The sequence below is a fragment of the Sceloporus undulatus genome, chromosome 4 (genome assembly GCF_019175285.1).
Source record: "Sceloporus undulatus isolate JIND9_A2432 ecotype Alabama chromosome 4, SceUnd_v1.1, whole genome shotgun sequence".
Classification (NCBI taxonomy): Eukaryota; Metazoa; Chordata; class Lepidosauria; order Squamata; family Phrynosomatidae; genus Sceloporus; species Sceloporus undulatus.
In genome coordinates, this window is record NC_056525.1 from 17,723,564 (window position 1) to 17,750,165 (window position 26,602).

The following is a 26,602-nucleotide window of genomic DNA, read 5'->3' on the forward strand; positions in this document are numbered from 1 at the left end:
CTCCAGTGGAACCCAATTTGCCCCCAAAATGCCATTTTTAAAAAAGAGCTGTTCTAATTTCTGCACTTGATTGCAACCACAGTGACGTCCACATCCCCCAACAAAAGAGTATCAGAGAAATTTTATGTATCATTAGAAATTCTTTGCAGGCCCTTTCAAAAAGACACAGGTTCTTTATGGTGTGGAAAACTCTAAATTGACGTTTCCTTATTAGTTGAAAACAGGTATCGGCTAAGAAGCTAAGCAGGTGAAGTTTAAATGGCTTGAGAGTTGCCATCTTGAGCTTGCTAAAGGGTTTTAATTCTTGAAAGCTGCCTTGAGTCTCAGTATTGGGTAAAGGATGGGATATTAATTAATTAAAGAGATAAAATATCATTACATCACAACACAGAAATCAAAACCATTCATGTTAGTCCAAAAGAAAATATCTTTATTAGGTACATCAGGCATAGGATCATGAACAAATTTTAAAACATCTTCATCAGTCTAGACCTGCAGTCCTTAAGTATTGTGCCCACAAGATATTTTGGACTACAACTCCCATCAGCCCTTGTCAGCATGGTCAGTGAAGAGTAATGAAAAGGCACTATGTTGGGGAAAGATTGACTGGCAAGAATCAGGGGCAAGATGCAATAAAAGTCACAAACTATACATGTAAAGGCATGTGATGTGAGGCAAATACTGTGTTACACCAGAGTACCAAAATAAAATCCAGCAGGGATCCAGATCTGTCACTGCAACACAATTTATGACCTAACAAACTGACCAGCAATAAAAAGGTGTACACTCACCATGTTTTTTGACTTTCCAGATGTCTGACAACCCTTGCCTCTGGCAGAAAAAAAGTGGTTTAGTTTATGAACGTAGGAAGGCTGGGAGGGTGCCAAAATTACACATGCTTTTCAGCCGCAATCCTATCAAACACATGCACTGATGGGTCAGAGAAATAACTTTTCGCTTCCTTGACTCATTCCACAAATGAGGAACAGAAAAAGCACCACTATGTAAAAGCAATTTCCAGATTTAATCTTATAAAGGAATACTGGACTTCTACAACATTTAAGAATTGTTGGAAGCAGCAAATTTAGGGTTCAGCAAGCTGCTATCACTTCAGGAACCAGATAGGTTCTGATATGTGTGGAGGGCAAGCAGGCAAAAGACTGCAGGAGTCGGATATGTGCCTTGGTGCAGCCCTGGACCAAGCTGATTTAATTAAGAGCTGTATCTGGCCCTTGAAGTGAGAAAACAATTAATGTGATGGCAATGGCAAACCTTTCTTGTAACTATTGGATCTTGCCACTAGTCTGGACTGCATTGAAGTTGCTCCCCTCCATGTTTAGTCTTGCTTCTAACTGACCAAACAAAATTGGATTTTTTAGAAGTATATTTGCATCCCATGTTCAGGATGCTGTCAACTTACTTTTATAAAAAAACAAAAAAACAAAGCATATGTTGGCTCCTGCTGCAGATCAGGACTTTGGAGTTGGAGGCCATCTTAGCCTGTTCCATCTTGCTATGGACTTTTCCCCACTGGGAGGCCATCTCATCTCCCACAAGGCACCTACATGTTACCACTAACTTTCAGCAACTTTTCAGAAGGAAATTTTAGCAGTGAAAACTGTAAAAATCCAGATTTTAGTGGAAGCTAGGGGTGCATGGAACTGCTTTCTCTCAATATAGTATAGAAAGAGAAGCTCAAGATGGATTTAATGATACATAAAAAGTAACATCCAATCTGGCCCTGAGCAGCCAGTGCAACCATAAAAGGCAGGGAACAGGTTTGGTTTTCATCTATGTAGCAAGAAAATCCAAAGATCTCTCCACTTTTTTCTTCTTCCCTGCATTGCCTCTGTCCTTTGCCTCCCCCATCATCCACAATGTCTCATTAAGAAGAGGCTTGAAGGGGATAACAGTAAAACATTGACAAAGAAAGGGCAAGCGTGCAGGGAAGAAAGTATTACAAAAGCAGGGATGCTCTTGTTCCACCTTAAGAGTTGTAGGCATCTTAAGGTTGAGCTCAACCTGAAACATGGCTCAGACCCAAATAAAACAAAAGGAATTATAAATACACACTGCATGTTTTTCCCCATGGACAAGTCTCTCCCTCAAACCCCCTAAGTACAGGAAATGTTTATCACAAAAGTTCACAACCCCCTACGTACTGGAATTATTTATCACTGCGGTTCACAAAGCTGCTTCCTTGCCCTCGTTCTCTCTCATGGTGCAATCAGTACAAAAATTCATTTGGTTGTTTTTTTAGAAAAATCACACATACAAACACAAAAAAGGTATTAGCACAGGAAAGTCTCGATGAGTCCTTCATTAGTTTAAATTGTAGTAAATCACGGCATCCCTTTGAAAAGAAGAGGTAACTGGCTGGAACAGTCCTTGAATACCAAAATGGTGATCGCAAACAGAAGGCAGGGCTGACTCATGGAAGAACTGGGTCTCCGTAAGTACACCGTGATTCAATACCAAGATTGTAGTCTGCTCCTTTCCCTCCTTTGTATGCACTTGTCACAATCCTAAGCCAGCCTTTCTCACCCTGCAAAATATTAAGGCGCATATGTTATATAGACATAGCAGCTTTTGTACATCAGAGAACACTTACAGAAGGTTCATCCCCCAACCATCATGTCTGTGGCTAGACATTTTTCAAGTTCTTTTCTAAATAATATTTCTATGACTAAATTGTGTATACACTTTGTTGGGGCGACTGCATCCCAATATAGCACATGGGCCCTTCATATAGTGACAGATTGGCACGGGTAGTTGTCCTGCAAAATGTGTCGCCAAGTGAGTAAAAGGATGCTAGAGGTCAAACTGTTGGATGGAAAGACAAAGTATCACACAGCAGGTGGTTCAGTATTGTCATCTCACAACTGGGCTCAAATAAAAAAGATTCCTGTTGACAGGTTATTCAAATGGATATTGGGCCACCTTTGAGACAGAGAGAAAAATGACAGTTGCATAAGCTTTTGTAGATGCATCTGATGAAGACGACCATCTACAAATGTTTATGCTACAAAGTTCTTTCTCTTAGTTATTCTCAAAGATGCTACAATATCCCTTTGCATAACAATCCAGACTAACTTGGCTATGTCTTCAAATTCTACACAGGCTTGGACCCAAGAGCAGCTTGTACAGGAAAGTACTTCTGCTTTGTTACATGAATGGAACCCATGGCCAAGCTGGGAGAAGAAGGGGCTTTCAAGTCTGCCTCAGCCTGCCTCTGGAACTGTGGGAACAATTGTGCATGAAACGGTCGATAATTATTTTGATTGACAGGTGACATATATTCCATGGGGCAACCACAGTCTTCTGTGTCAGGAGCACATGGCATGAGGCAAAGTTACAGGAAAGTTGTGTCATGCTATGTGTCACAGAGTAATGGCTCAGAGCCAACCTCCTGTATAAGTGGACCAAGAGACTGGTCCCATCTGGTTAACTTGGGTTTGTTTGGAGAGTGGAATGTTGTATTATATTGTGGACATTGCAGCTAAAGATAAAGCCTCCAGAACTTTGGATGAATGAACTATGTCTATGTTTCTTTTAAGTGTGAAAAGTGTTCAGTGCATTGCCAGTACCAATAGCTGGGTGTTTTTGTATTTGAACTCTGCTATGATGTTGTTTTGGCTGCATCTGGGTAGACTTGTCCCCAGACTGTGCTGGTAGTTGGCTTTCCCCTCACCAACAGGAACATCCCCTCTGGCACTATATAAATGGCAGAATACTGCCAACAGATTGCCAACACTTGGAAACCCTACTGTGGGCACTATCAAGGGGGCTTCCAGGGCACAACTCCCATCTCACAGGCAGAACTCTCTCTCCTGGCTAAGTAACACTTACATCATATCCCTTGGCCCTTTGCATTTTATACCCTCCACCCCATTTTCACACACACACAGAGGCTGGAATCCTGTATGGCACAAAGTACCATATTAGTTCCTCATGCATTACTAGAGAAGAATCTGGCTATGTCCTCATGGTCAGACACAGAGTGATTACATTACTCACTGAGGTCTGCCAGGATCTTCCGGAAGTCTTAGCAGATGACATAACCATTTTGCATCTAGCAACAGGTACATAGCTAGTAGCTTTTCCAATCCCCTCTGCCCTCCACCAGCCACAGAATAGCCATGGTGGAAGTGCAGCAGTCTGGAAATCTTTGGTTGCTGTGGAAGGAGGAAGGGAATACCAACCTCCACAATGACCAAATAAAGACATATGCAGATGTAATGTGGACTTATACTCGTGGTATGTCACTAACAGTCCTATGTGTTCGAAACAGCATCCAGACTTTACAATGCATACATTGCCCATCTGTCACATGTATTTATGGGTGGGGAGAAGAGAGGGAGGGAGAGAGGGAGAGGGAGAGAGAGAGAGAGAGAGAGAGGTAAGGAGAAGGATTTTGTTTGTGTTCTCTTTCTGTTGCTTACCCAGGGCTCGCCCCAAGAGTTCCGTACAATCCAGTATTCTATTCCATTTTCAACTCCCCAACCAGCAACAGAGACTATGTGGTTTGTGACATAAGCAGGCTGGTATTCTGTATAAATTCCTCCAGTGTAGTCATCCAGCTTTTCAGTGGCCATGATCGCACAACTGTTTTAAATGAGATTATATTGATTTAAATGTTAACCAAAAGCAACCCCTTTCATTATCTGCTCTGAGTTCAACAGTTTCCAAATCAGTTCTCAAAATAACATATGCCAGTTTTCTCACATATTATGCAAACTCATGGACAGTAGAAGAAAAAAAATTGTGATGGATATTCTCATAAAATCAGTTGGTGCTTCCGTAGATTCATCTGTATGATCCTATATGTGTCTATGCCAGACCTGCACAACTTGGCAGTAAGAAGGAAACAAAATAAAAAAGGCTACACTTCATTGAGCCACAGACAGATTTTAATTAAATATAATTAATTAATAATATTAATAATATTATTCAAAATTAATTAATATTAATTTCACCCTCCTCTTCCTCTGCCCTGCCCTCTTTTCAGGAGAAAGGTGAGTTGCAGAGGAGCACTGCCTGTCCTTCTCCTCAGAACAGGCAAGCAAAGGAGGAACCTTGAGCATTTGCCCATCTTCCTTCTCTGCTGCTCAGCCTTCTCAGGAGAAATCTGGGTGGAGGAGAAGCCTTGCAGGCGAAGTGTTTGTCTCTCCTCCTCCTCCACTTCCTTCTCCTCTTTCTCTTCTTCCACCCAGCCTTTTTCTCAGGAGAAATCCAGGCAGTAGTGGAGCCTTGAGGGGCAAGCATTTGCCTCTCCTCCTCCTCTTCCTCCTCCTCCTCCTCCTCCTGAGAAAGCCAAGCAATGGGCTAGTGTTCAGATCCTTGATAAACTGCTGTTGAAGTTGATTTATCTTGCAAAACCTACAGGCTTAAATGCCTTTGCTGTGCATTTTCATTAGAGGTGCAACAACAGCAGGTTGAGTGTTTGCCCATCCTCCTCTTCCTCCAACCATTCTTCTCAGAGGAAAGTCAGGTGGTGGAGGAGCCTTGAGGGGCAAAAATCCTCCTCCTCCTCCTCTCAGCCTTTTCCTAGGCAGAAAGCCAAGCATCAGAGAAGCCTTAAGGGGCAAGCATTTCCCTATCCTCCTCCTCTGCTATCTGGCCATCTCCTTAGGAGAAAGTCAGCCAGTGGAGTAGCCTTGAAGGGCAAGCATTTGTCCGTCTTCCTCCTCCTGGCCTTCTTCTCAGGAGAAAGCTGAGCAGTGGAGGAGACCTGCAGGGCGATTGTTTACCCATTCTCCTCTGCCACTCAGCCTTCTTTTCAGGAGAAAGCCAGGCAGCAGAGAAGCCTTGCAGGGCTAATGTTCACCCTTCCTCCTCCTCCTCCTCCTCTGCATGGCCTTTCCTCAGGAGGAGGCTGAATGTTGCCAGAACCTTGATGAAGTGATTCCACATTCATGTGGGCCACCCAAAATCCTTCAGAGGGCCACATGTGGCCATGGGCCTTATCTTGTGTGGGCCTGGTCTATGGAAAAATATGGCCTAGTGGGTTCAATGGATCTTATTCCCAGGAAAGTGAGAAACAAACTGCATTCTAGAGAAAGTAAATAAAAATTGACTAGTAACCCCTTGCTGTCTGGAACAAGTTAGGGCATCACTAAATATGAAAGCAGTGTATCTTAAAGATTTTTAAAGAGAACAGAGGTGGTTGTAAGGAAAGCAATCATATTTGGCTGTTCAAAAGTCCTCCTGGTAGAAATCCAACAAGGTGAGTCTTGGTAACCTTTTTCTGTGTTAGCAGCAATCAAAATGTTTCAAATAAACACATTAAAAATTGCTGCTAATCTAAGAATAATTTAGTTATCAAACAAGAATCCATTATGTGGATTGCTGTTGGATCTGCCTAAAGAACCTTAGTCAGAAGTTTTAGCCAAAGTCCTGTACCAAGACTGTTGTCCCTATGAATTTGTCCTATGAAACTTGCAAACCTAATGTGCTTCTGTGAAGAACAAAATTATCATTGCAGATGCTATGCGGAAACTTGAAATAAGTTTTGCAGTTGACTTTTTAAAAAACTGTCACTAAATTTTAAGAGCAAACTTAGGTATGGTCCAAAAAGCAGAACATATTTTCTTAGAGAAAAGCAAAAAGAAATAGACCATAGTAATTTATTATGCAATTTGTATATGTAGCTTTACCTGATGGGACCATTCTCATAAATTTCTGCCATCATTTTTTCACGTCCATCAAGAGATCCATAATCTGCAACTTTCCAGAGAGTGTAGTTCTTTATTAGGTGACACTGTCCAAAAGTAACACACGTTCCACATTCATTGAACTTCTGACATGCTGCAAAATAAAGAAACAGAAAAGGGTATCAATCTACCATCCTTCTTGCAACAAAAAATAGAAAAGTTTACCATACAGAAGCTGCTATAATGTCATATTCATTTGTTTTCTTTCAACTCCACTTTCTCAAATAAAGTGTTCCAAGCTGTCTTACATGATAGAAGCAAAACAAAAATAACACGCAAAATTAAAAACACATAGCTGCTTTTTAAAAAACAAACAAACAAGAAAACAAACCAAAAAACACAGCAAATTATTTATAAAACAGCTTCCAGCCTGGGACCATTATGAAATGCCATCTAAAAATGAGAAAAGATGCAGCCTGCCTGACTCCCCCAGGACAGATTTCCACACATGTGGGCCACCATCAATAAGTCCCTGTCATTCCTGCCCAGTGGCAAGAGTGCCAGTACTCTTATCCCAGTGCAATGTCCCAGGACTCTGGAAAACCACGATTTGAATCCATGCTTGGCCATTGGGTCTTGGGCATGTTACATTCTCTCAATCTCGCAGAAAGGCAAAGGCAAACCTCTGAAGAAATCTTGCCAAGAGAACCCCATGAAGGTTTGCCTTCGCACCACCAGAAGTCAGATATGACTAGAAGGCACACAACAGTAACAAAAACTTATTTGCAAGGCTTTGTAAGAACAGTAAGAGAAACTGCTTGCCTTTTGGGAAATTATGTAATGACATTTTCCACAAACTGGAAGCACTAATAGTCATTGACTGCAACCACCATCATCCTGAGTAAGTAACAAAATGCTGAAATAGCTTCACATATCTGGATTTTTTCATATATTGGATAATTATTATTCCTACTCATTTCTTGTTAATCTTATTAGACCAGAAGAGATCATCCCAATGAACATGGCCGGTGGAATTTATTTGCAAAGACTACAATTAAACTAATGAAGTCAACTGAATTTCTTTCTTTTCTTTAAAACCAGCTTTGTATAGGAAAGTAGCTTCTGCTTTTTTGCTCACATACGTTGGTCTTTTGCTTGGTAATTGTTGCAGGTCTCATCGGGGATGCCATGGTTATGAGCATACTCCCAGACAGGACTGTCGTCTCCTCCATTACAACCTCCCGCATTGGCACAGTCAATGACATGCTGAACAGAGAGGTAAGCTGAGGGCCAGGCACCTTTCCTCTTGATGTTGATGCGATCTGAGAGACAAAAAGAAATGAATTCAAACTAGACTTCTTCAATATTCTATAAAGCACACATAACATGGAACATATATACTTTCAAGTCCTGAATGCAAAGGCATATCATTGAACATCAAAATATTCACAACTACATTATTTCTGATTTCTATGTATTGTTGTGACTAAACTGAGGATGCCATACTCTGGAACTGAATGTCATACTCTGGAGATGGAATGTCACGACTCACTGGAAAAGATGATATTGCTCAGCGGAATGGAAAAGAGGGAGAGCACATTTCAGGTGGATTTATTTAATGAAGGAATCCAGGGCCCTGAGTTTGCAAGACCTGAGCAGGTCAGCTGATGACTGGGGATCTTGGAGGTCACTCATTCATAGGTTCATCATAAGTCTAAGTCAACTTGATAGCAAATAATAATAACAAAAATGTGGAAAATCTGCAACTGAATCTTCTAATGATTTCATAGTTATTTACACACATCCCCCCCCCACCCTTAGGGTGGGGGACCTGAACTGGGTCAGACTAAGGGGAAAGAGATACCTACTATTGCCAGCATTTCAAATTATTTACATTTTTGGGCTTCAGCCTCTCAGTGAATCAAGGAGTCGGAAGATACCACAAAGGCCATTCAGCCCGATCCCCTGCCATGCAGGAATGCACAATCACAGCACTCCCAACAGAGGGACACCCTGCCTCTGCTTGGCTCTCAGAATCTCCTAGCCAACACTGGCACTGGCCATGATGGCTAGGGAATTATGAAGTTGTAGTTTCAAAAAGTGATTTCCCCCTGCCCATTGCTATGACATTTTCCCACTAAGGGGAGCATCACTTTTCAGGGACAAAAATGTTGTGATAAGGAGGAGGTGAGTTGTAAAAGAGTAAAACACACTCCTTTCCCAGTGTGCTGGTCTGATCCAACTCAAGAGCCTTCTCTAACCCACCTCTGCTTTTAAATGAAAATGAAAAGCATCAGAGCATCCAGCCATAGGACTCCTGCATAATATGTAACTGATTATCACTGAGTAACACTGTCAACATACATGGTGCTTTACAAAGTAAAAGTTTGATACCTGCCCCAAGGACCTTAAAATCTAAACTGTTAAGAAGAGAAAACAGCTGAAGGAGAAGTAAAGGAAGGATTAAGCAGGCAAAGTGTGTGCTGTTATTTGAGTTACAAGTAGTTTGGCCAAGAGTTCCTGTTTTGGAGACATCCTTGGAGAACAAGGCATGTAACTGGGAAAAAATATACAAATGGATTTTATATCACCTTTAAGACTAACTGAAAGAAAGAGGCTGGTAGCAGGAGCTTTCATAGACTTTACCTCCTGAGATGTATTGGGTGGAAGGGAATGCCCAGCGACAAACCCATTGCATCTGAGGACGCATACTCATGAAAGTTCATGCTACCAGCTTTTTGTTTCAGTGAGCCTCAAAGAGATTACAAGATCCTTCTGCACTCTGATTCCCAAGACTAACATGACTATGTATTTGAATTCTACCGCTCTGGGGGGGAAATGCAACAGAGAAAACAAACGAGGAACCAGCACTCTTTGTGCCAAACACAGCATGTCAACCCAGCCCATCTGGCCCAAAGGGGTTCAGGACCAAGCTACATCCAAAGCATTGTCCCTCTACCAGTGTGACAGGGCGGTAAACCAACTGTGCCTCAAGTCTTGGGTAGGTCACTTCCTCATTCCCAATCAGTAACTGCTTTCATATGTTCTCAGGGATGGTGGCGTTACTGTAGAATTTCAAGATTTTCATGTAATGCTGGTATTCTCTATGGCAAGCTTTCTTAACCTGGTGTTCCGTGACTCCCGGGGTGACAGATGGAATTTCACAGGATGCAAAAAAGAGTGGTTTGTGTCCTTGAGTGACGAGTCACAAGTCAACATTCAGTTAGCTCCCTGTATCCCTTTAGAAGTGGTAGTAGGTAGCTGTGTTGCATAAATAGTAGTCCAATTATTTATTTAATCAAAAGGAGAGAATTTTACAATTTAAAATAGTTAACGTTTTTCCAATTGCTCAATTTAGATTGACATTTTATGCACTGAGTTAAAGGCTTATTTTTCTAAGTTCAGTTTCTTCGCCAGCAATATTGTTTGCATTTCAATTTGTGGTTTAAAAATTAGAAATTAGATTTCTTCATCTTCAAATGCGGTATTAGTTTTTTAGGTGGTGTAAACATTAATCAATCGTTTCCTAGGGGTGTCGGCAAAGGAAAGGTTGGGAACCACTGCTCTATGGGTTTGAAAAATGCTAGCATAGTGTATCTCCATGAGTAGATATTTTTGCTGTGCTGAAGGGATGCAGAATTGCAGCCACTGAGGATGACTTGTGGGGTGAAAATGGTAATTGAAAAGATAAATGGTAACTATTGCTACCCCACACACATTACTTTGCACCTGCTACTGAGCATTAAACATAAGAAAGCTAGTAAAGAAAGCAGTACATGTCACAAAAAGCCCAACATCTGCTTACTTCTGCTTTAGGATTACTTTATCACTTCCTTCTCCTTTCTTCAAATCCCAGCTGCTCTCTCACTCCTGTTTCAGCTATGTCACTTTGTTCTCAAAATACTAAACCAAAACATGAGTTATGAGCAGATTGTTAAATCTTAATTTTTGAAATCTTCTAATTCTAATTTGCCATTTTAATTTTTTAGATTACAGTTCCCAGAATCCCACAGGCAGCTTGTCCACTGAGTTGTAGACTACAAAATTATCATTTGCAAACTATGGTTATGAATGGCCAATTTCAGTCGTATACATAATGCAGATTATAAAGCAGGTGGTTATGGCTATCCACACAACTATCTCCACACATCCATTCTCCTATCAGTGAGAACAAGACTGGGCCTCTCCCAGAAACACCAGGACCAGCAGAGAGACTCCGGAGGCACAGGGGCCCAGCTGTTTTCCCCCCTATGGTCCTAGATTGTAATGTTTTAAGATTCTGTATCATTTATATTGTTTTTAGGATTGGGATGGGAGACTGAGAATGGGGATTATTTTTTATTTTACTTGCTTTGTTCATTTATTGCTATGTAATTTGCTTTGTTAATTTTATTTCTGCTGTGAATTGCCATGTATTTTTTGCTACTTATTGCTACTGTGAATTGCTTCGTTATTTTATTGTTATTGTTTATTTCCTTTGTACTATCTTTATTGTTGTAACCCACCCTGATTCCTTGTGATTGGGGGGCTATAAATAAATCCATTATTATTATTATTATTATTATTATTATTATTATTATTATTATTACAGGCTGACATTTCCAACCCTTGCCAGTTCAGTGCAAGGAGGAAATGCAACTGGGAATTGAAACTGGGATCCTGTTGCATCAGAGTTCACTCATAGGAGAAAGGTGCAATCATCAGTCCGCTGTGTCCTGATCAAAAGGAGAAAAGACCCTGTTGTTGCTCACAGGGGCTTCTGCGGGGTAAGCCAGCGGGTGGGTGGACATGCTTGGAGATACTACTTAGCCAGACATAAAGGTAATTCTGTAACTAAGTATCTGAATCTCAGCCAGTGTCCTTCTTGTCAAACATGGCAAAACACAACAAATTAAAGCTGGCTCATTACAAAAGGGAATTTGTGACTTTTTACAAAGGTAAAGAGCAAGGAAAGAAAACCCAAGTGTTCTCCTGGATGCAGCCCACTGGGCTGTGTGTATTCTGTAATCCTGCACATGGCCAAAACTGGTCTAGCCCACTTGGTCATACCTGCTAAGGCACTGGTGCTTCCATGGGCCCAACAGGACCCACAGTACTGAGGGATGTGCTGGTTCCGAGTAGTGCTTACAAAATTGACACCATTTACGTTTCTCCAGTCCCAGGCCTTGGGCAATGCAGAGATGTCCAAATATTCATGAGGGCGAGGGTACGTTCTGTTTGGCAAAAAGAGAGTGAACAGATTAAATCTTGATTCCATATTTAGGAAGGGGTAGGCTACTATTTCTCAATGTTGTTTATTTCATTTATATGAAGTCTTGAAGAGCACAAGGCAGTGTGTATAGTTCTCTCCTTCCCACTTTACTCTCATAGGTAGATTGGGCCATGAAGTTGTTGGATTTTATGCAAATGGATAAATTAACATGTTATGTAAGAAACCTGGACTGGAAAAAAGAAAAAAAAGTTTGGAAACCTTTTGTAAGTTTTTTGGAAAAAGAAGAGCTGCCCTCAAAATTTATTTGGTAAATAGCAATGTATAAGCTTATCTTTACCGGTCTATGGATGGGCAAGATTGTGAAGCTCAGAGGCAAATACCTAAGAAAATAGCTTGACGTTTTGGTGGAATACTAAACTTGTGAGAAATGAGTTATGTAAAGATGTCAGAAATGTAATAGGTTTTTAGTTTCACATTTGCTTGTCTCGCCTCCTCAGAGGAAGTTATGTTCTTTAGCTTGGTATGGGAAAAAACATGTGTGATTGCTATATTTATTCTGTATGCTAATTATCATGATATGTGAAAATCTTCATGTGTTTAATAGTGATTGTGTGTTTTTTTTGTCTTGTTCTTTTTTACTGTTTAAAACCTTTAATAAAGATAAATATATTAAAAAAAATAAAGTAGGTTATGCTGAAAGGAAAGGGACAAGTTCACCCTGGGAAACTCATGAGTGAATTAAAGTTTGAATAAGCTCTCCGTCCCCACAGTTCCAGTCAGACATACTAATCTATCCTTTCCCAAACCTGATGCCCTCCACAGAGGGATGTTATGTGACAGCACACCTCTGCTCAGATTTTAAGATCTTCAGAGGAGACACCTTTTATCCCAATACTTTTAAGTGGCACATTCAAAAGAGTTTATCACATGGAGGCAGAAACTAGATTTGTGAAAACAACCCACTTTTGCAGGTAGTTTTTCACATGACATTTGGAGTTAACCTGAACAAAAAGTAGAAAAAACCCACAAATACGAGTTGTTTTTCAGATGACATTTGTGTGAAAGAGAAATAAAGTGACATTAACCTGAACAGAAGGTCACCCAAACCTGCTCCTTTTTACTTTTGGGAACTTCTGAAAGTAAAAAGGAGTGGATTCTGGCTTGTATTTGTAGGTTTTTTCTACTTTCTGTTCAGGTTAACCCCAAATGTCATGTGAAAAACAACCCACAAAAGTGGGTTGTTTTCACTTTAAATCTAGTTTCTGCCTCTGTGTTATAAACTCTTTTTCTGTTCAGGTTAATGTTGCGTTATTTCTCCTTTACACAAATACGCCTGAAAAACAACCCACTTTTGTGGGTTTATTTCAGACTTTTAAATCCCGTTTCTGCACGGGGTTTAAGCAATTTGCCTCATGTGATAAAACTCCAAAGAGAGGGCCTTCTCAGTGGCTGCTCCCAGTCTCTGGAATTCCTTCATTGGAAGCCCAACTGACAACTGTCCTTCCACAGCAAGGGGTTTTTGGGGGGCAGGGGTCTATCTGTCTTTCTCAAACTTTGGCAAACTTCTGGCTACTGAGGATGGGGATTTTAACCCTCATACTTACATAACCATATTTCATTTCCCTTTTTTACTGAAGTGGTTGAAACTGGCCTTTATTTGGTTATTGTTTTAAAATGATAATCTGTTTCATCGTGTTGCAATGTTGCAACTCACAGTGTTTCTCTCTGTATTTCACTTTTGGGGAAATAAATAAATAAATAGTAATAAATAATTTGTAGGGATGCCATCCTGAGCTGGTATTCTAATCCAGAGGTGGAAACTCTTTAGTCCCCTAGATGTTTTGGATTCCAGCACCCCAAATCCTCAGCCCACATGGCCAATGGCAAAGGAAAGTGGAAGCTGTCGCAAGACATGTGGGCAGCTATCAGTCCCCCTACCCTGCTCTTATCTGGCATAGTCTGACCTCTCCTCACATGACTGCTCTTGCAACCATAACATTTTTCTCCAGCAAACATCTGCTCTTTCTTCAGAAACCTCATGTGATCACAGCCTAAAGTAGGAATTTGACCCGTCTCTTGCAGAAGTGTCCTAGAAAAATGCTTAGATAAGTTAGAAAGACAAATATTTGGACCTTGTCAGCAGTTGCAAATAGACAAGGGGAGATTATTGTTGTGTGCCTTCCTATTGTTTCCACCCCAGGGCGACCCTACGTTATCACAGGTTTCCTTGGTCAGATTTGTTCAGAGGGGGACCTGCCTTTGCCTGCCTCTGAGGCTGAGAGAGTGTGGTTTCCATGGCTGAGAAGGGATTCAAACCTGATCTCCAGAGTGGTATCCCAGTGCTTAATGAGGTTGAAATTTGCAGACATCAGTGTGCAATATGTACACTGTATCTATCTGTATTCTCAGAGACCTGGGTTCAAATCCCTGTTCAGCCATGAAAGCCAACTGAGTGACCTTGCATGATTCACATACTCTCAGCCTAAGAGGAAAACAATGACAAATCTCTTCTCAGTAAATCTTGCAAGAAAACCCTAGGATGTTATAGGTACATATACCGTATATACTTGACTATAAGTTGAGCTCATATATCAGTCGAGGACATGTTTTGGGGCCAAAATTATGGATTTTGATATGACCTGTGGATAAGTTGAGGGGCATGTAATGAAGGATGTAAAAGATGAAGAAAAGGAAAACAATGCCAAAGAACTTACAAAATTCCAGCAGGCATAACTGTTTGGGCTCATACTAAAGACTGTGTGGATGAGAGAGTAGAAGGGGGCAGTGCTTCCAGGGCAGATTAAACTCTGGCCTTTCACCATATGAATGTTAAAATACAGTATTTACATTGACCCGTGGATAAGTCAACTCAGGTTTTTTGGGTCAATTTCTTAACCTAAATTTCTAGATTTATACAAGAGTATATACAGTAGGTACCTATATAGGTAATATATGAACATAGGTACATAGGTACTTATATGTACTAATAACCACAGCTTGAAAAACCTAGATTAACTTTGTGTGTTTTTTAAAAAGTGTCATTTGCTGAGCTGAAATGAGTGAACCTGAGTTTCCCACATGATCCACACAGGCTCTTCTAGGCTTCGGGCAAAGATCCTTTCTCAGCCTTATGGGATGCTTGAGACAGAACTTGGGATCCCCCCCAAACACACACTGGAGATCCCATGCCCTCTAGCACCCTTCCCATAAAAAGTGGGGAAATGTTGTTGTTGGTTTTTTAAATATCCTGCTGTTCTCCAAAAACCCAGGTTCAAGGCAGCTCATAACATTGAAAAGATGTAAATTGAAGTGTGCAATGGGATCTTGTAGCATCTTTCAAACTGTGTGAGAGAAGTTGTAGCATCTGTGTCTATGAAAGCTTATGCTACAGCTTCTTTCGCACAGTCTCAACTGTGCTCCAAGACGCCTTAACATAGCAATATTCCAGACTAACTTGACTAAGGTCCAAAACACACTGCAGAAATAATCCAGTTTGAGACTGCTTCAGCTGTTCTGGCTCAGTGCTAGAGAATTCTGGGAAATGTAGTTTTGTGAGACATTGAGCCTTCCCTATCAGAGAGCTCTGCTGCCGCAGAAAACTACCGTTCCCAGGATGCCATAGCCTTGACAGTTCAAGTGGCATCAACCTGGATTATTTCTGCAGTGTGTTTTGGACCTAAATCTCTAAATAAAAAGTTCCTTTAAAAAAACAACAACAACGTATAAATAAAAACGATGTGAGCTGGCAGAGTCCTGCGTTGAGTGTTGGGCTAGGACTCTCAGGGACCTGGGTTCAAATCCCTGTTCAGCCAGGGAAGCCAACCGGGGGACCTGACATGAGTTACATAACCTTGGCCTAAGAGGAAGGCAATGACTAATCTCTTCTCAGTAAATCTTGCAAGAAAACCCTAGGAGAGGGTTGTCATATGCCACAAATCAAACAACAAGAAGCCAGAGTGCTGGCACTTACACAAAACTACCAATCCCAGGATTCAGTAGGAGGGAGCCAGGGCAACTCAAGTGGTGCCAAAGTGCATTATTTCTACAGTGCAGAAGTACTCCAAAAGTTGTAGAGGCAGAGAGAGGAAGGAGAGAACTGGGCACCTTGGGCTAGTACTCCTCTTGGCATGTATGCCCCTTGCAACTCCTGCCCTGACCCACCGGGCTGTTGTTGTGATGATGGTGCGCCTTCCAGTTGTTTCCTACTAATGGTGACCCTAAGGCGAGTCTATCTTGGGGTTTTCTTGGGAAGGTTTGTTCAGGGAAGGTTTGCCATGGCTTTCCCCTCCAAGGCTGAGAGAGTGTGACTTGCCCAAGGTCACTCTGTGAGTTTCTACGGCCAAAGCAGAGGATTCGAACCCTGGTCTCCCTTTCCCAGGACGCCTCCTCCCTTTCCACCTTCTGTCCAGGAGGAATGCCAAAATGTCCTCCATTCAGAGCAGGGCCAAGGAGCAGCAGGCCTTCCCTTTCTGTTTCTTACCGGAGGGAAGGGGCTTTCCCCGGGCGGGGCTTGTAGCAGCTGCGCCTGGCTCCCTGGAAGAAGGCTCCGTCTGCCAAGGAGAGCCCCAGCAGCAGCAGCAGCAGGAGGAGGGCACGGAGCCTGGCCATAATGCCAAAGGCCAAGGAGAGAGCAGCGCAGGAGCTCCGGAGTCAGCAGCTGAGCAACCCCTCAGCCTGGGGCGCCTGCTGGCTGCTTTTGAAGAAGGAGGAGGAGGAGGAGGAGGAGGGAAGAGGAGGAGGCAGACCACCCTTTTCCTCCCCAAAGGACTGAGGGGCTGTTTCAGCTTCGTCCAGAGAGTTGCAAAACCGGAAAGGACCCCCCTCTGAAGGCCAGCCTTGGAAGCCCAGGGAGGGCCAGAACACACCCTGCAGCAAGACCCTCACTTTGAGACGTTTTGCCAGGGAATCCCAGGAACTGTCGCTTTCTGAGACCTTTAAGCCTTCTCTGTCAGAGAACTCTAGTGCCAGGGTGTGCTACAATTCCCAGGGCCTTCTGGCACTGAGCCAGGGCAGTCCAAGCGGCCTCAGACTGGAGGGTTTCTGCAGGGAGTGTTGGGGGCCCTGGAGCAATCATCCAGTTTGAGAGGGAGCGCTTTAACTGCCCTGGCTCAATGCTAGGGCCCTCTAGTTTTGGGAGACATTTAGCCTTCTCTCTCAGGTGCCACAACAAACTCTACTTCCCAAGATCCCTTAGCACTTCAGAACTGGATTTTTTCTGCAGTGTACTCTGGTCTGGACCATCATAGTATCGTGGTTTGAGCCTTGGACTCTGGAGGTGAGGGTCCAGAAAGGCCAGGAATAAACTCTTCTAGAACATGGCCTCATAGCCCCCCCCCCCCCGAAAAACTCCACAAAAAAGCCCTATGGATGCCAGCCGTGAAAGCCTTTGACTTCACATGGCAACATCTATATTCTGCATTTCAGCCAGCCCATGTTTCTTCATGTATTTTTCTGGTGAATTTATCTTCCTTAAAATCCATTGTTTGGTAGATTTGTGTTTGATTTTGCTAAAGGGCCAACATGGCCAACCCTGTGATAAAAGTGATCAACTGATAGCCCTGTGATAAACTTAGGATTTCATCCCAGGTTTCAGCAGCTCTGCTCTGGGCAATCCCTCCAGCCCCATTGCCGCCTGCAAGGAAAGGCCCTGGGGCTACAGAGGCTGGCCTGACCCCTCCCTTGACCCTTGACCCTCTCCTCCCTCCCTTGGAGAATACTTGCCTATAGTGAAAACAGACTGGCCCATAGGAAATAATAGGAGAATACTTGCCCATGGGAAATCAGTGGGGAATACTTGCTCATAGAGAATCAGTGGAGAATAGTTGCTCATAGGAAAACATTGGGGAATACTTACCTATAGGGAATCATAGGAGAATACTTGCACATAGAGAATACAGTACTTTATGGATTCCTTTTTTGGTGTTGAATGTTTTAGCAAGCCAGCCTCTATGTTCTCTATTGGCAAGTATTCTCCAGGACTGTCTGGTTTGTGTATGTTGTACTTATATCCATTGGAGGTGTCACACTTTCACTTTTTGTGCATTGCCACCCCAACCGCTTGTGTGTGCCAGCTCTGTCCTTTGTTTAACATGCACCTGCACCGGTGTGTTTATGTGCAGCTTTAGGGTTAGGGTGAGGATGGATTGCTCCTTCAAAACCCCTTTGCATCAGGGCATTTATATGCAGTTTGAAATTCCACATTTTCCATGCTAAGTCAGAATAACCTGATTTCTTTTTGCTCCGGTTTTTAGTCCCTGAGTACAGCTTCAATCCAGTTTCCACCCATTTTGGAGGCTTGTGTCATCTAAACGCCCCGCTTTCAAAGTGGGTGGAAACCACTTTATTTGGCCTGTCTGTTCACCTCAGAGTGATAGACAAGAGTATATTGGGTTGCCATGCTTAATTCTATATACACCTGTCCCTCCATATTCACTAGGGTTAGGGGCACAAGACCTCCATGAATATGGAAAAATGCAAATAACAAAAACACCATGTTATTACCTGAGAGGACACCTCTCTAGGAATCTCTAGGTCCTCCAGTGCAACTCTGTGGTCAACGTCCAACAGCCACTGACCATAAAACTGCACCGGAGGAGCTACAAATACCTAGTAGAGTATTCCCTCTAGGAATCTCTAGGTCTTTCTGTGAAACTTTTAATTAAAGTTGACCATAGAGTTTTGTACTTTGTATTTTGCACTGTTGGTTTTTGTTGTGATCCTGCCACGATCCACAGGGAGAGACGGGAAATACAAATAAAACTTATTATTATTATTAATCAAAGAGATGAAATATCATTACATCACAACAGAGAAATCAAAACCATTCATGTTAGTCCAAAACAACATATCTTTATTAGGTACATCAGGCACAGGATTATGTACAAATTTTAAAACATCTTCATCAGTCTAGACCAGTGGTTCCCAACCTGTGGGTCGGGACCCCTTTGGGGGTCACAAGACCCTTTCACAGGGGTCGCCTAGGAGCAGCAGTGAGGCAGTGTGTGTGTGGGGGGGGGGGCTAGAGCCGCCTCTCCAGAAGCCTCCCTGCTGAGAGAGAGGCAGAATGGCCTCTTGGGGGCCATGAGGCCAGAAGGAGGAGGAGGCGTTGCCTGGGAGCAGAGCCTCTTGCTGGCCATTTGGCCCTCTCTCTGGGGCATGTGGGGGAAGGGAGGAGGCTGCCATGATGAGGAAAAGCAGGGGCTCCTCCGCATGGTCCTGCTGGCCACTTCCCTTGGCTCCCTCCCTCCTCCTTCTCTTCTACTTCCAGAGCAGCCTCAGCCCAGCTGAGCTACTCATTCACAATCCCTCACTTCTCTCTCTCTCTCTCTCTCTCTCTCTCTCACACACACTGCACTTTGAGACCCCTTTAACTGCCCTGGCTCAATGCTCTGGAACTCTGGTGGCTGTGAGGCATTTAGCCTTCTCTGTTAGAGAGCTCTGGTGCCACAATAAACTACAATTCCCAGGATTCCATAGCACTGAGCCCTGGCAGTCAAAGCAGTGTGTTTGGGACACAGATATCCTCCTTTTGTGAGTTAATGAATGAATCCAGTCCCTAGCTTTTATATCTCTCACACACACTGCAGGAATAATAACCCACTTTGAGACTGCTTTAACTCAATGCTAGGGAATCCTGGGAATGCTAGTGTTTGGGAGACATTGAGACTTCTCTGTCAGAGATGGCTCTGAGACCACAATAGACTACAATTCCCAGGATTCCCCAGCACTGAGCAGTCTCAAACTGGACCATTTCCTCAGTGTGGATGCACCCGGGGAGGAATTCTGGGCACTGCAGTTCAACTATGTTTGGAGGGTTATGGGACTCCCTGTCAGAGATAGCTCTGGGGCATAATCAAAATCGATAATAATAGATAATCAAAATAGATAGAGTTAGAATAAAAGGTAAATTGGTGGTAAGGAAATAGCGAGTGAGGATTGTATGTGGGGTGGTTGGGTAGCTGGGGAATATGGGGGGGGGGTGTGAGAACGTAAAGGAATAATGTAGCTATGCTTATTTTATGTGTTTACCATATTCTCCTTTTCTTTGTATGATTGACAAATGTGGTCTTTTATTTGTTATTTGAAAAACTGAATAAAAAAAAATTTTTTTAAAAAAAAGAGATAGCTCTGGGGCCACAGTGTACTAGAATTCCCAGCATTCCGCAGCGCTGAGCCGGGGCAGTTAAATCACTCTCGAACTGGATTATTTCTTCAGTGTGGAACTCTGGGCATTTCAGTCCAGCTATGTTTTATTCCTGCAGTGTATTTTGGACCAGAGACAAGATGACCAGGCATCCTCCTCCTTTTCCAGGATATGTCCTCTTCTGTCAAATTTCAAAATGTCCTCCATTTGGATCATGGCTAAGAAGCATGAATTTATAATTACATGGGTGTTTTTAGCTGTTATTTTTGTTCATCTCCTACATTTTTTGCTTGAGTGCCCTATATTTTGGGGTGAGGGCATTGGTCACCTTGGTCAGAGAGTTTTACAAGAGTTTAACTGCCATTCTGCTGTGGTGCCGGAACAAACCACCATTCCCAGAATTCCATAGCATTCAGCCAAGGTAGTTAAAGTGGTCTCAAATCAGATTATTTCTCCAGTGTACATGCAGCCCAAGCCTTTTGCCTCTCTTATGCCTGAGATTTCAAAGCCCAGCCCTGGCACCACAACAAACTACAAATCCCAGGATTCCATAGGATGGAGTGATGAGAGTGAAAGCAGTGTCAAACTGCTTTAATTCTGCAGTGTGGCAGCAGCCTAAGTGTGCTTAATGCAGTTCTTAACATGATGCACCTCTTGCATACCGAGTCTCGCGAGACTTTTTTGTTTAACAACTTGTACCCATTAACTCCATTTCATGTCTCCAATACAGACAAAACAAGGCAAAAATTAATTGATTGATTAATATCCCATTTTTCTCCCAGTACAGAAACCAAAGCAACATACAACTTCAAAAACATGATACAATTCTTTAAAATCTTGTTAATACCCAAGTTAAAAAACAACTAAACCAACTTTAATTTAAAAGAGGTCTATCATATATTGTAGTGTAGTGGTTTGAGTGTTGGACTAGGGATCTGGGAGACCAGAGTTGGAATCCCCGAAACCCACTTGGTGAACTTGAGCAAATCACACTCTCTCAGCCTCGGAAGAGGACAATGCCAAACCCCCTCTGAGCAAATCATGGCAAGAAAATCCTGTGGTAGGTCACACTTAGGGTCTGCCGTGTATCAGAAATGACTTGAAGGCACAGAACCACAAAGTGAAACAGGACCAGATTCAGAAGTTTCTGGAATGCTGTGAGAAGACTAAGACCATCGAAAAACACATATTTCTGATGGTCTTAGGAACCGAGACACCACTCCAATATGGTTGGGGGTCACCGCAACATGAGGAACTCAAGGACGTAGCTAGAGGGGGGGTTTGGGGGGCCTTGTCCCCCCCTTTAGGCCTGGGGACATTCAAGCTCCTTCCTCCCCCCCTCCTCCTCTCCATTAAAACCACTGAGCTCCGAGAGGGAAAGGGGGAAAGACAAAGCAAGCTCTTTCCCTTTCGTTTCCATAGGAGTCTGGCTTCCACTCCTCCTCCTCCTCCTCCCCTCCTCCCTTGTGCTTTTGCCAAAATAAAAGTATCTTCCAGGGAGGGAAGAAGAGTGGGAGGGTGTGTGAATCAAGGCACTTTAAAACTCCTCAGTCCCCTCCATCAAAAGCACGGAGCAGGACTAGAGGGGAAAATTCGCTGGGAGCAGGGAGGCTGAGAGAGAGAGGAAGGGAGGGAGGAAGAATGGGAGGGTGTGTGAATCAAGGAGGCACTTTAAAAGAGGATGGCTCTGGCAGGGGCTCTGTTTGGATCTGTGAAGAGAATGACGGCGGTCCGTTTCTTATTGAAAAATGCCTACCCTGCCTGAGTTCCTTGCGCTCCTGTCTGTGATTGGACAGAGCACCAGTCAGTGTGAGGAAAGAAAGCACCAATGAAAAGGCGGCGCTTGGCAAAGGCACCCCTTTCCTTCAGCAATAGCCACTCAATGCAACTTGAGTACTTTATCATACTAGGCTGTTATAGAGTGATTGCCATGGCAACGTGCTGTGGGATTATGGGTGTTGTAGTTCAGTGACCTCCCCCATCTCTCTATCTCTGGCTGAGCTTTCCAAATGCCCCTCACCAAACTGCAAAGCCCAGAATTCTATAGCATGGGGGAATCTACACTGTTGATATAATACCCTTTGACACCACTTTAAGTGTTGTTGCTCAGTTCTGTGGAATCCTGGGATTTGTATTCTTACAAGCATTTTTTTCCTTTCTAAAAGAGTACTGGTGCCTCACAAAACTACAAATCCCAGGGGTTTGGGTTTGTTTTTTTTAGTAGCCCTGGAAATTAAAAGTGGTGTCAAACTGCATTATTTCTACAATGTAGTAGCTCACAGTGTTGCCACTGCTAAAGTTAAAACAGAATATAGTTCCATTACAGTGCATTGTGATCTGGGTGGTTGTTGTTGTTGTGTGCCTTTAAGCCCTTTCCAATTTATGGCAACCCTAAAATGAACCTATCCTGGGGTTTTCTTGGCAAGATTTGCTCAGAAGAGCTGTGCTGAGAGGCTGAGGCTGAGAGAGTGTGACTTACTCCCCAAGGTCACACACTGGGTTTCATGGCTGAGCTGGAAATCAAACCCTGGTCTCCAGACTACATAGTCCAACACTCAAACCACTACAACAAATTTTACCTTGTGGGTCTTACATGACAAATACCAAAACCCATGCATTTTCAGTAACTTTATTAAGCCAACCTGCAGCAATAATCTACTTTGAGACTGCTTTGAGACTGCCCTGGCTGGCTCAGTGCTAGGGAATTCTGGGAACTGTATGGTACAAACACACACTGCAGCCAGGAATTCCACTGGAGGACATACATCTTTCCCCTCTTCATCCCTTGGCCTGTTGGACTGTCTTGTTTATGTTTTAATGATATCCAGTGCATTATCGCTGACCTGCCATGTTTGTTGCATAACCACATCGTATGTTTTTCTGAACGATGTGATATTAAAATAGTTTAACAGTTTTTATATTGAGTGTTCAAGATGGATGTGTTTGTGATCAGAAAGAAAATAAGTTCTGACAGCAAACTAAAAGAGGTAAGCACATTAAATGTATCACAACTTCATTATAGGAAAAGAAGTGAAAGTTATCAAATTGGCATATAGAAATAAAATTATTTGTAGTGGAAGAATTATATTTTAATCTTTTGAAGTCTTTTATTACTGTACTCACAATTACAATAAATTGTAAATCTATAGTGTAATAAAATATACTGGTTTGTCAACTGGTCAATGAGAGGCTAAGTTAGTTTTACGTTTTAATATACAGTCCGTCCTTGCCTTACGTGGGGGATCCATTCCGGATCCCACTGCGTAAGGCGAATTCCGCCTATGCTCGAGCCCCATTGGAAACAATGGGGCTCATGCGCGGCGGCGCGGGAGTGCGCAGGGCGCAACAGGCGTGCACGCCCATTCAATTGAATGGGACGCACCGCCCCTTCCGCCCCGCGCATGCCCCGCAGCTTGAGCGCATATACTCAAGGCTGCGTATGGCGCGCCCGCATATGTGCGGGTGCACTGTATAATAATAACTCTGACATAAGCATTACATTGTTCAGGGACATAGCTGGACCCTCCTTCCATTAGAAAAATGAATGATGTGTGCTGCTGCCCTGCCACACCCAAGCCCCATTATAATGGTGGCACTTAGTCTGGACCTCCCCCCCTTCCTAAAATCCTGGCTACGTCCCTGAGGAACTGTATTAAAGGGTCCAGCATTAGAAAGGTTGGGAACCGATCTTCTCTCTCCCTACATCCCTACTTGCACTCTCCGCTCTGGTAGCCAAAGTCTCCTCTCTCAACCCAGGATCTTCTCTGCCCCGTCCCGGATCCGTCCCTTCTCTCTAGCTGCCCCTCATTCCTGGAACCTTCTTCCTCTGCATGCTCGGCTCATCACTTCCCTAACCAGCTTTAAGGCTGAGCTGAAAACCATATTGTTTAGGGAAGCGTTCTCAGGGAATTTGTGATTGTCATCTGGCTGTCTGATAATGTTTGATGTGATGTGATTTGTTTTATATTTGATGTTTTTAACTTGTTTTTCTTTTCTATATGGTAATTTTATCTATTCCTCTTTTAATTGTTACTATCTCAGAGTGTATGCCTTGGGCAGGCTTTTATATACTCTTTAATTTTACCGACTTTGTACAGCGCTGTGTATAATTACAGCGCTTTAGAAATAAAGTTTAATAATAATAATAATAATAACAACAACAACAACAACAACAACCACTGGTCTTGACCAACAATCCTTAAGTATTGTGCACACAAGATCTTTTGGACTACAACTCCCTAGTTGGGAGTAATGAAGAGTAATGAAAAGGCACTATGTTGGGAAAAGATTGACCGGCAGGAAACGGGCAAGGTGCAATAAAAGTCATAAACTGCACATGTAAAGGCATGTGATGTGAGGTAACTATTGTGTTACACCGGAGTACCAAAATAAAATCCAGCAGGGATCCAGATCTGTCACTGCAGCACAATTTATGACCCAACACACTGACCAACAATAAAAAGGTGCACACTCATTAATGTTATGGTAATGGCAAACCTTTCTTGTAACTATTGGATCCTGGCACTAGTTTGTACTGCATTGAAGTTGCTCCCCTCTATGTTTAGTCTTGCTTCTAACTGATCCAAAAAAATGGTTTTTTAAGAAGTATATTTGCATCTCATGTTCAGGATGCTGTCAACTTACTTTAAAACAAACAAACAAACAAACCAAAGCATATATTGGCTCCTGCTGCAGATCAGGACTTTGGATTGGAGGCCAGCTTAGCCTGTTCCATCTTGCTATGGCCTTTTCCCCACTGGGAGGCCATCTCATCTCCCACAAGGCTCCTACATGTTACCACTAACTTTCAACAACTTTTCACAACAAAATTTTAGCAGTGAAAACTGTATAAATCCAGATTTTAGGGGAAGCTAGGGGTGCATGGAGCTGCTTTCTCTCAATATAGTATAGAAAGAGAAGCTCAAGATGGATTTAATGATATATAAAAAGTAACATCCAATCTAGCCCTGAGCAGCCAGTGCAACACTTAAAAAAACAGGGAACAGATTTGGTGATGTATCTACTTAATATAATAGAAAATCAGGAAGTGGAACGTGTGAATGGCAAAATATTGTTTTTGATGATTACAGCAGCAAGAATTGTTTACGCAAGATCCTGGCGAAATGAAGAAATCCCGACAATAGATGACTGGAAAAGTAAATTATTCAAAATATATGAAATGGAAAAATTAGCGTATCTTTATAAAAATGACTCACTAGACAAATTCTACTCAATATGGAATAGCTGGATTATATATATGCAAAAAGAACATGAAGGAAAAAGATATACTGTTTTGATAGACTAGTATTTAATATAGGAATAATTACTCGTTACTATAAATTCTATAAATTATCATGTAAGTTAAAGGTAGAGTAATATGAAGATGTAGAAGTTATATACAGTATGTGTGGTAGTAAAATAGGAAGCGGTTATGATAATAGAACACAGGGGTATGTAATCTGGATTTTTGTAGTTAGAAGGTAGAGTCTGGAGAAGAAGAAGATGAAGTTAGTAGGAATATGTGATTGTATAAGTTATGTTGGTTATAGAGGATGTAATATATAAAGACTTAAGCAGTAATAGTAACATATTATTAAACTTAGATCCCAAATGGGTTAGACAGTCGGGTTGATTTATAGGGGAATTAGTATTTTGGGTAAATAATAAAGAGATATTAAGAGTTTGTAAGTGATAAAGATGGAAAATTTGAACAGATAAATAGCTGAGGAAGTCGGAAAGATGGTTGTAATGGACTATTCTTATGTAATATGTATGATATTATTTTGTATCTTTTAGGTTTTATAATAAAAAAATATAAATAAAAAAAGATGGATTTAATGATATATAAAAAGTAACATCCAATTTAGCCCTGAGCAGCCAGTGCAACACTTAAAAAAACAGGGAACAGATTTGGTTTTCCTCTATGTAGCAAGAAAATCCAAAGATCTCTCCACTTTTTTCTTCTTCCCTACATTGCCTCTGTCTCCTGCCTCCCTCATCATCCACAATGTCTCAGTAAGAAGAGGCTTGAAGGGGACAACAGTAATACATTGACAAAGAAATAGCGAGTGTGCAGGGAAGAAGGAATTACAAAAGCAGGGATAGAGGCATCTTACGATTGAGCTTAATTTGAAACATGGCTCAGACCCAAATAAAACAAAAGGAATGATAAATACTCTTGATATTTTCCTCCATGCACAAGTCTTCTCCCTCAAACCCCCAACGTACAGGAGTTTGAGATGTAAAGAAATGTATCACAATCAATTGAAGTTCACAAAGCTCTCTGGTTTCTCATAGTGCAATCAGTACAAGAAATTCATTTGGTTGTTTTAAAGACAGCCCTGATTTTTTTAAAAACGCACACACACACACACACACACACACACACAAAAGGTATTAGCACAGGAAAGTCTCAATGAGTTCTTCATTAGTTGAAATTGTAGTCAACCACGGCATCCCTTTGAAAAGAAGAGGTATTGCAAAATGGTGATCGCAAACAGAAGGCAGGGCTGACTCATGGAAGAATTGGGTCTCCATAAGTACACTCTGATTCAATACCAAGATTGTAGTCTGCTCCTTTCCCTCCTTTGTATG

The 26,602-nt window shown here is 42.3% G+C and overlaps 1 protein-coding gene across 1 annotated transcript; it reads right to left on the reverse strand.

Annotated features, from left to right (window-relative positions):
- Window positions 1-407: 407 nt before the first annotated feature.
- LOC121928250 (cathepsin Z-like) lies at window positions 408-16,499 on the reverse strand. The gene is made up of 6 exons (XM_042462702.1): window positions 16,346-16,499; window positions 11,703-11,866; window positions 7,796-7,975; window positions 6,657-6,807; window positions 4,443-4,605; window positions 408-2,545 (listed from the first exon to the last, which is right to left on the reverse strand). Exons 1-6 carry the CDS (start codon window positions 16,471-16,473, stop codon window positions 2,432-2,434), a joined length of 900 nt encoding a protein of 299 aa, XP_042318636.1. The 5' UTR covers window positions 16,474-16,499; the 3' UTR covers window positions 408-2,431.
- Between the last annotated feature and the right edge of the window lie 10,103 nt (window positions 16,500-26,602).

Coding starts and splice junctions, on each gene's coding strand:
- LOC121928250 (XM_042462702.1), bottom strand. CDS start 16,473: ATGGCCAGGCTCCGTGCCCTCCTCCTGCTGCTGCTGCTGCTGGGGCTC. Junction 11,867..16,345: donor GGGAAAGCCCCTTCCCTCCG/GTAAGAAACAGA, acceptor TTTGCCAAACAG/AACGTACCCTCGCCCTCATG. Junction 6,808..7,795: donor TTACCAAGCAAAAGACCAAC/GTATGTGAGCAA, acceptor TTTATTTTGCAG/CATGTCAGAAGTTCAATGAA.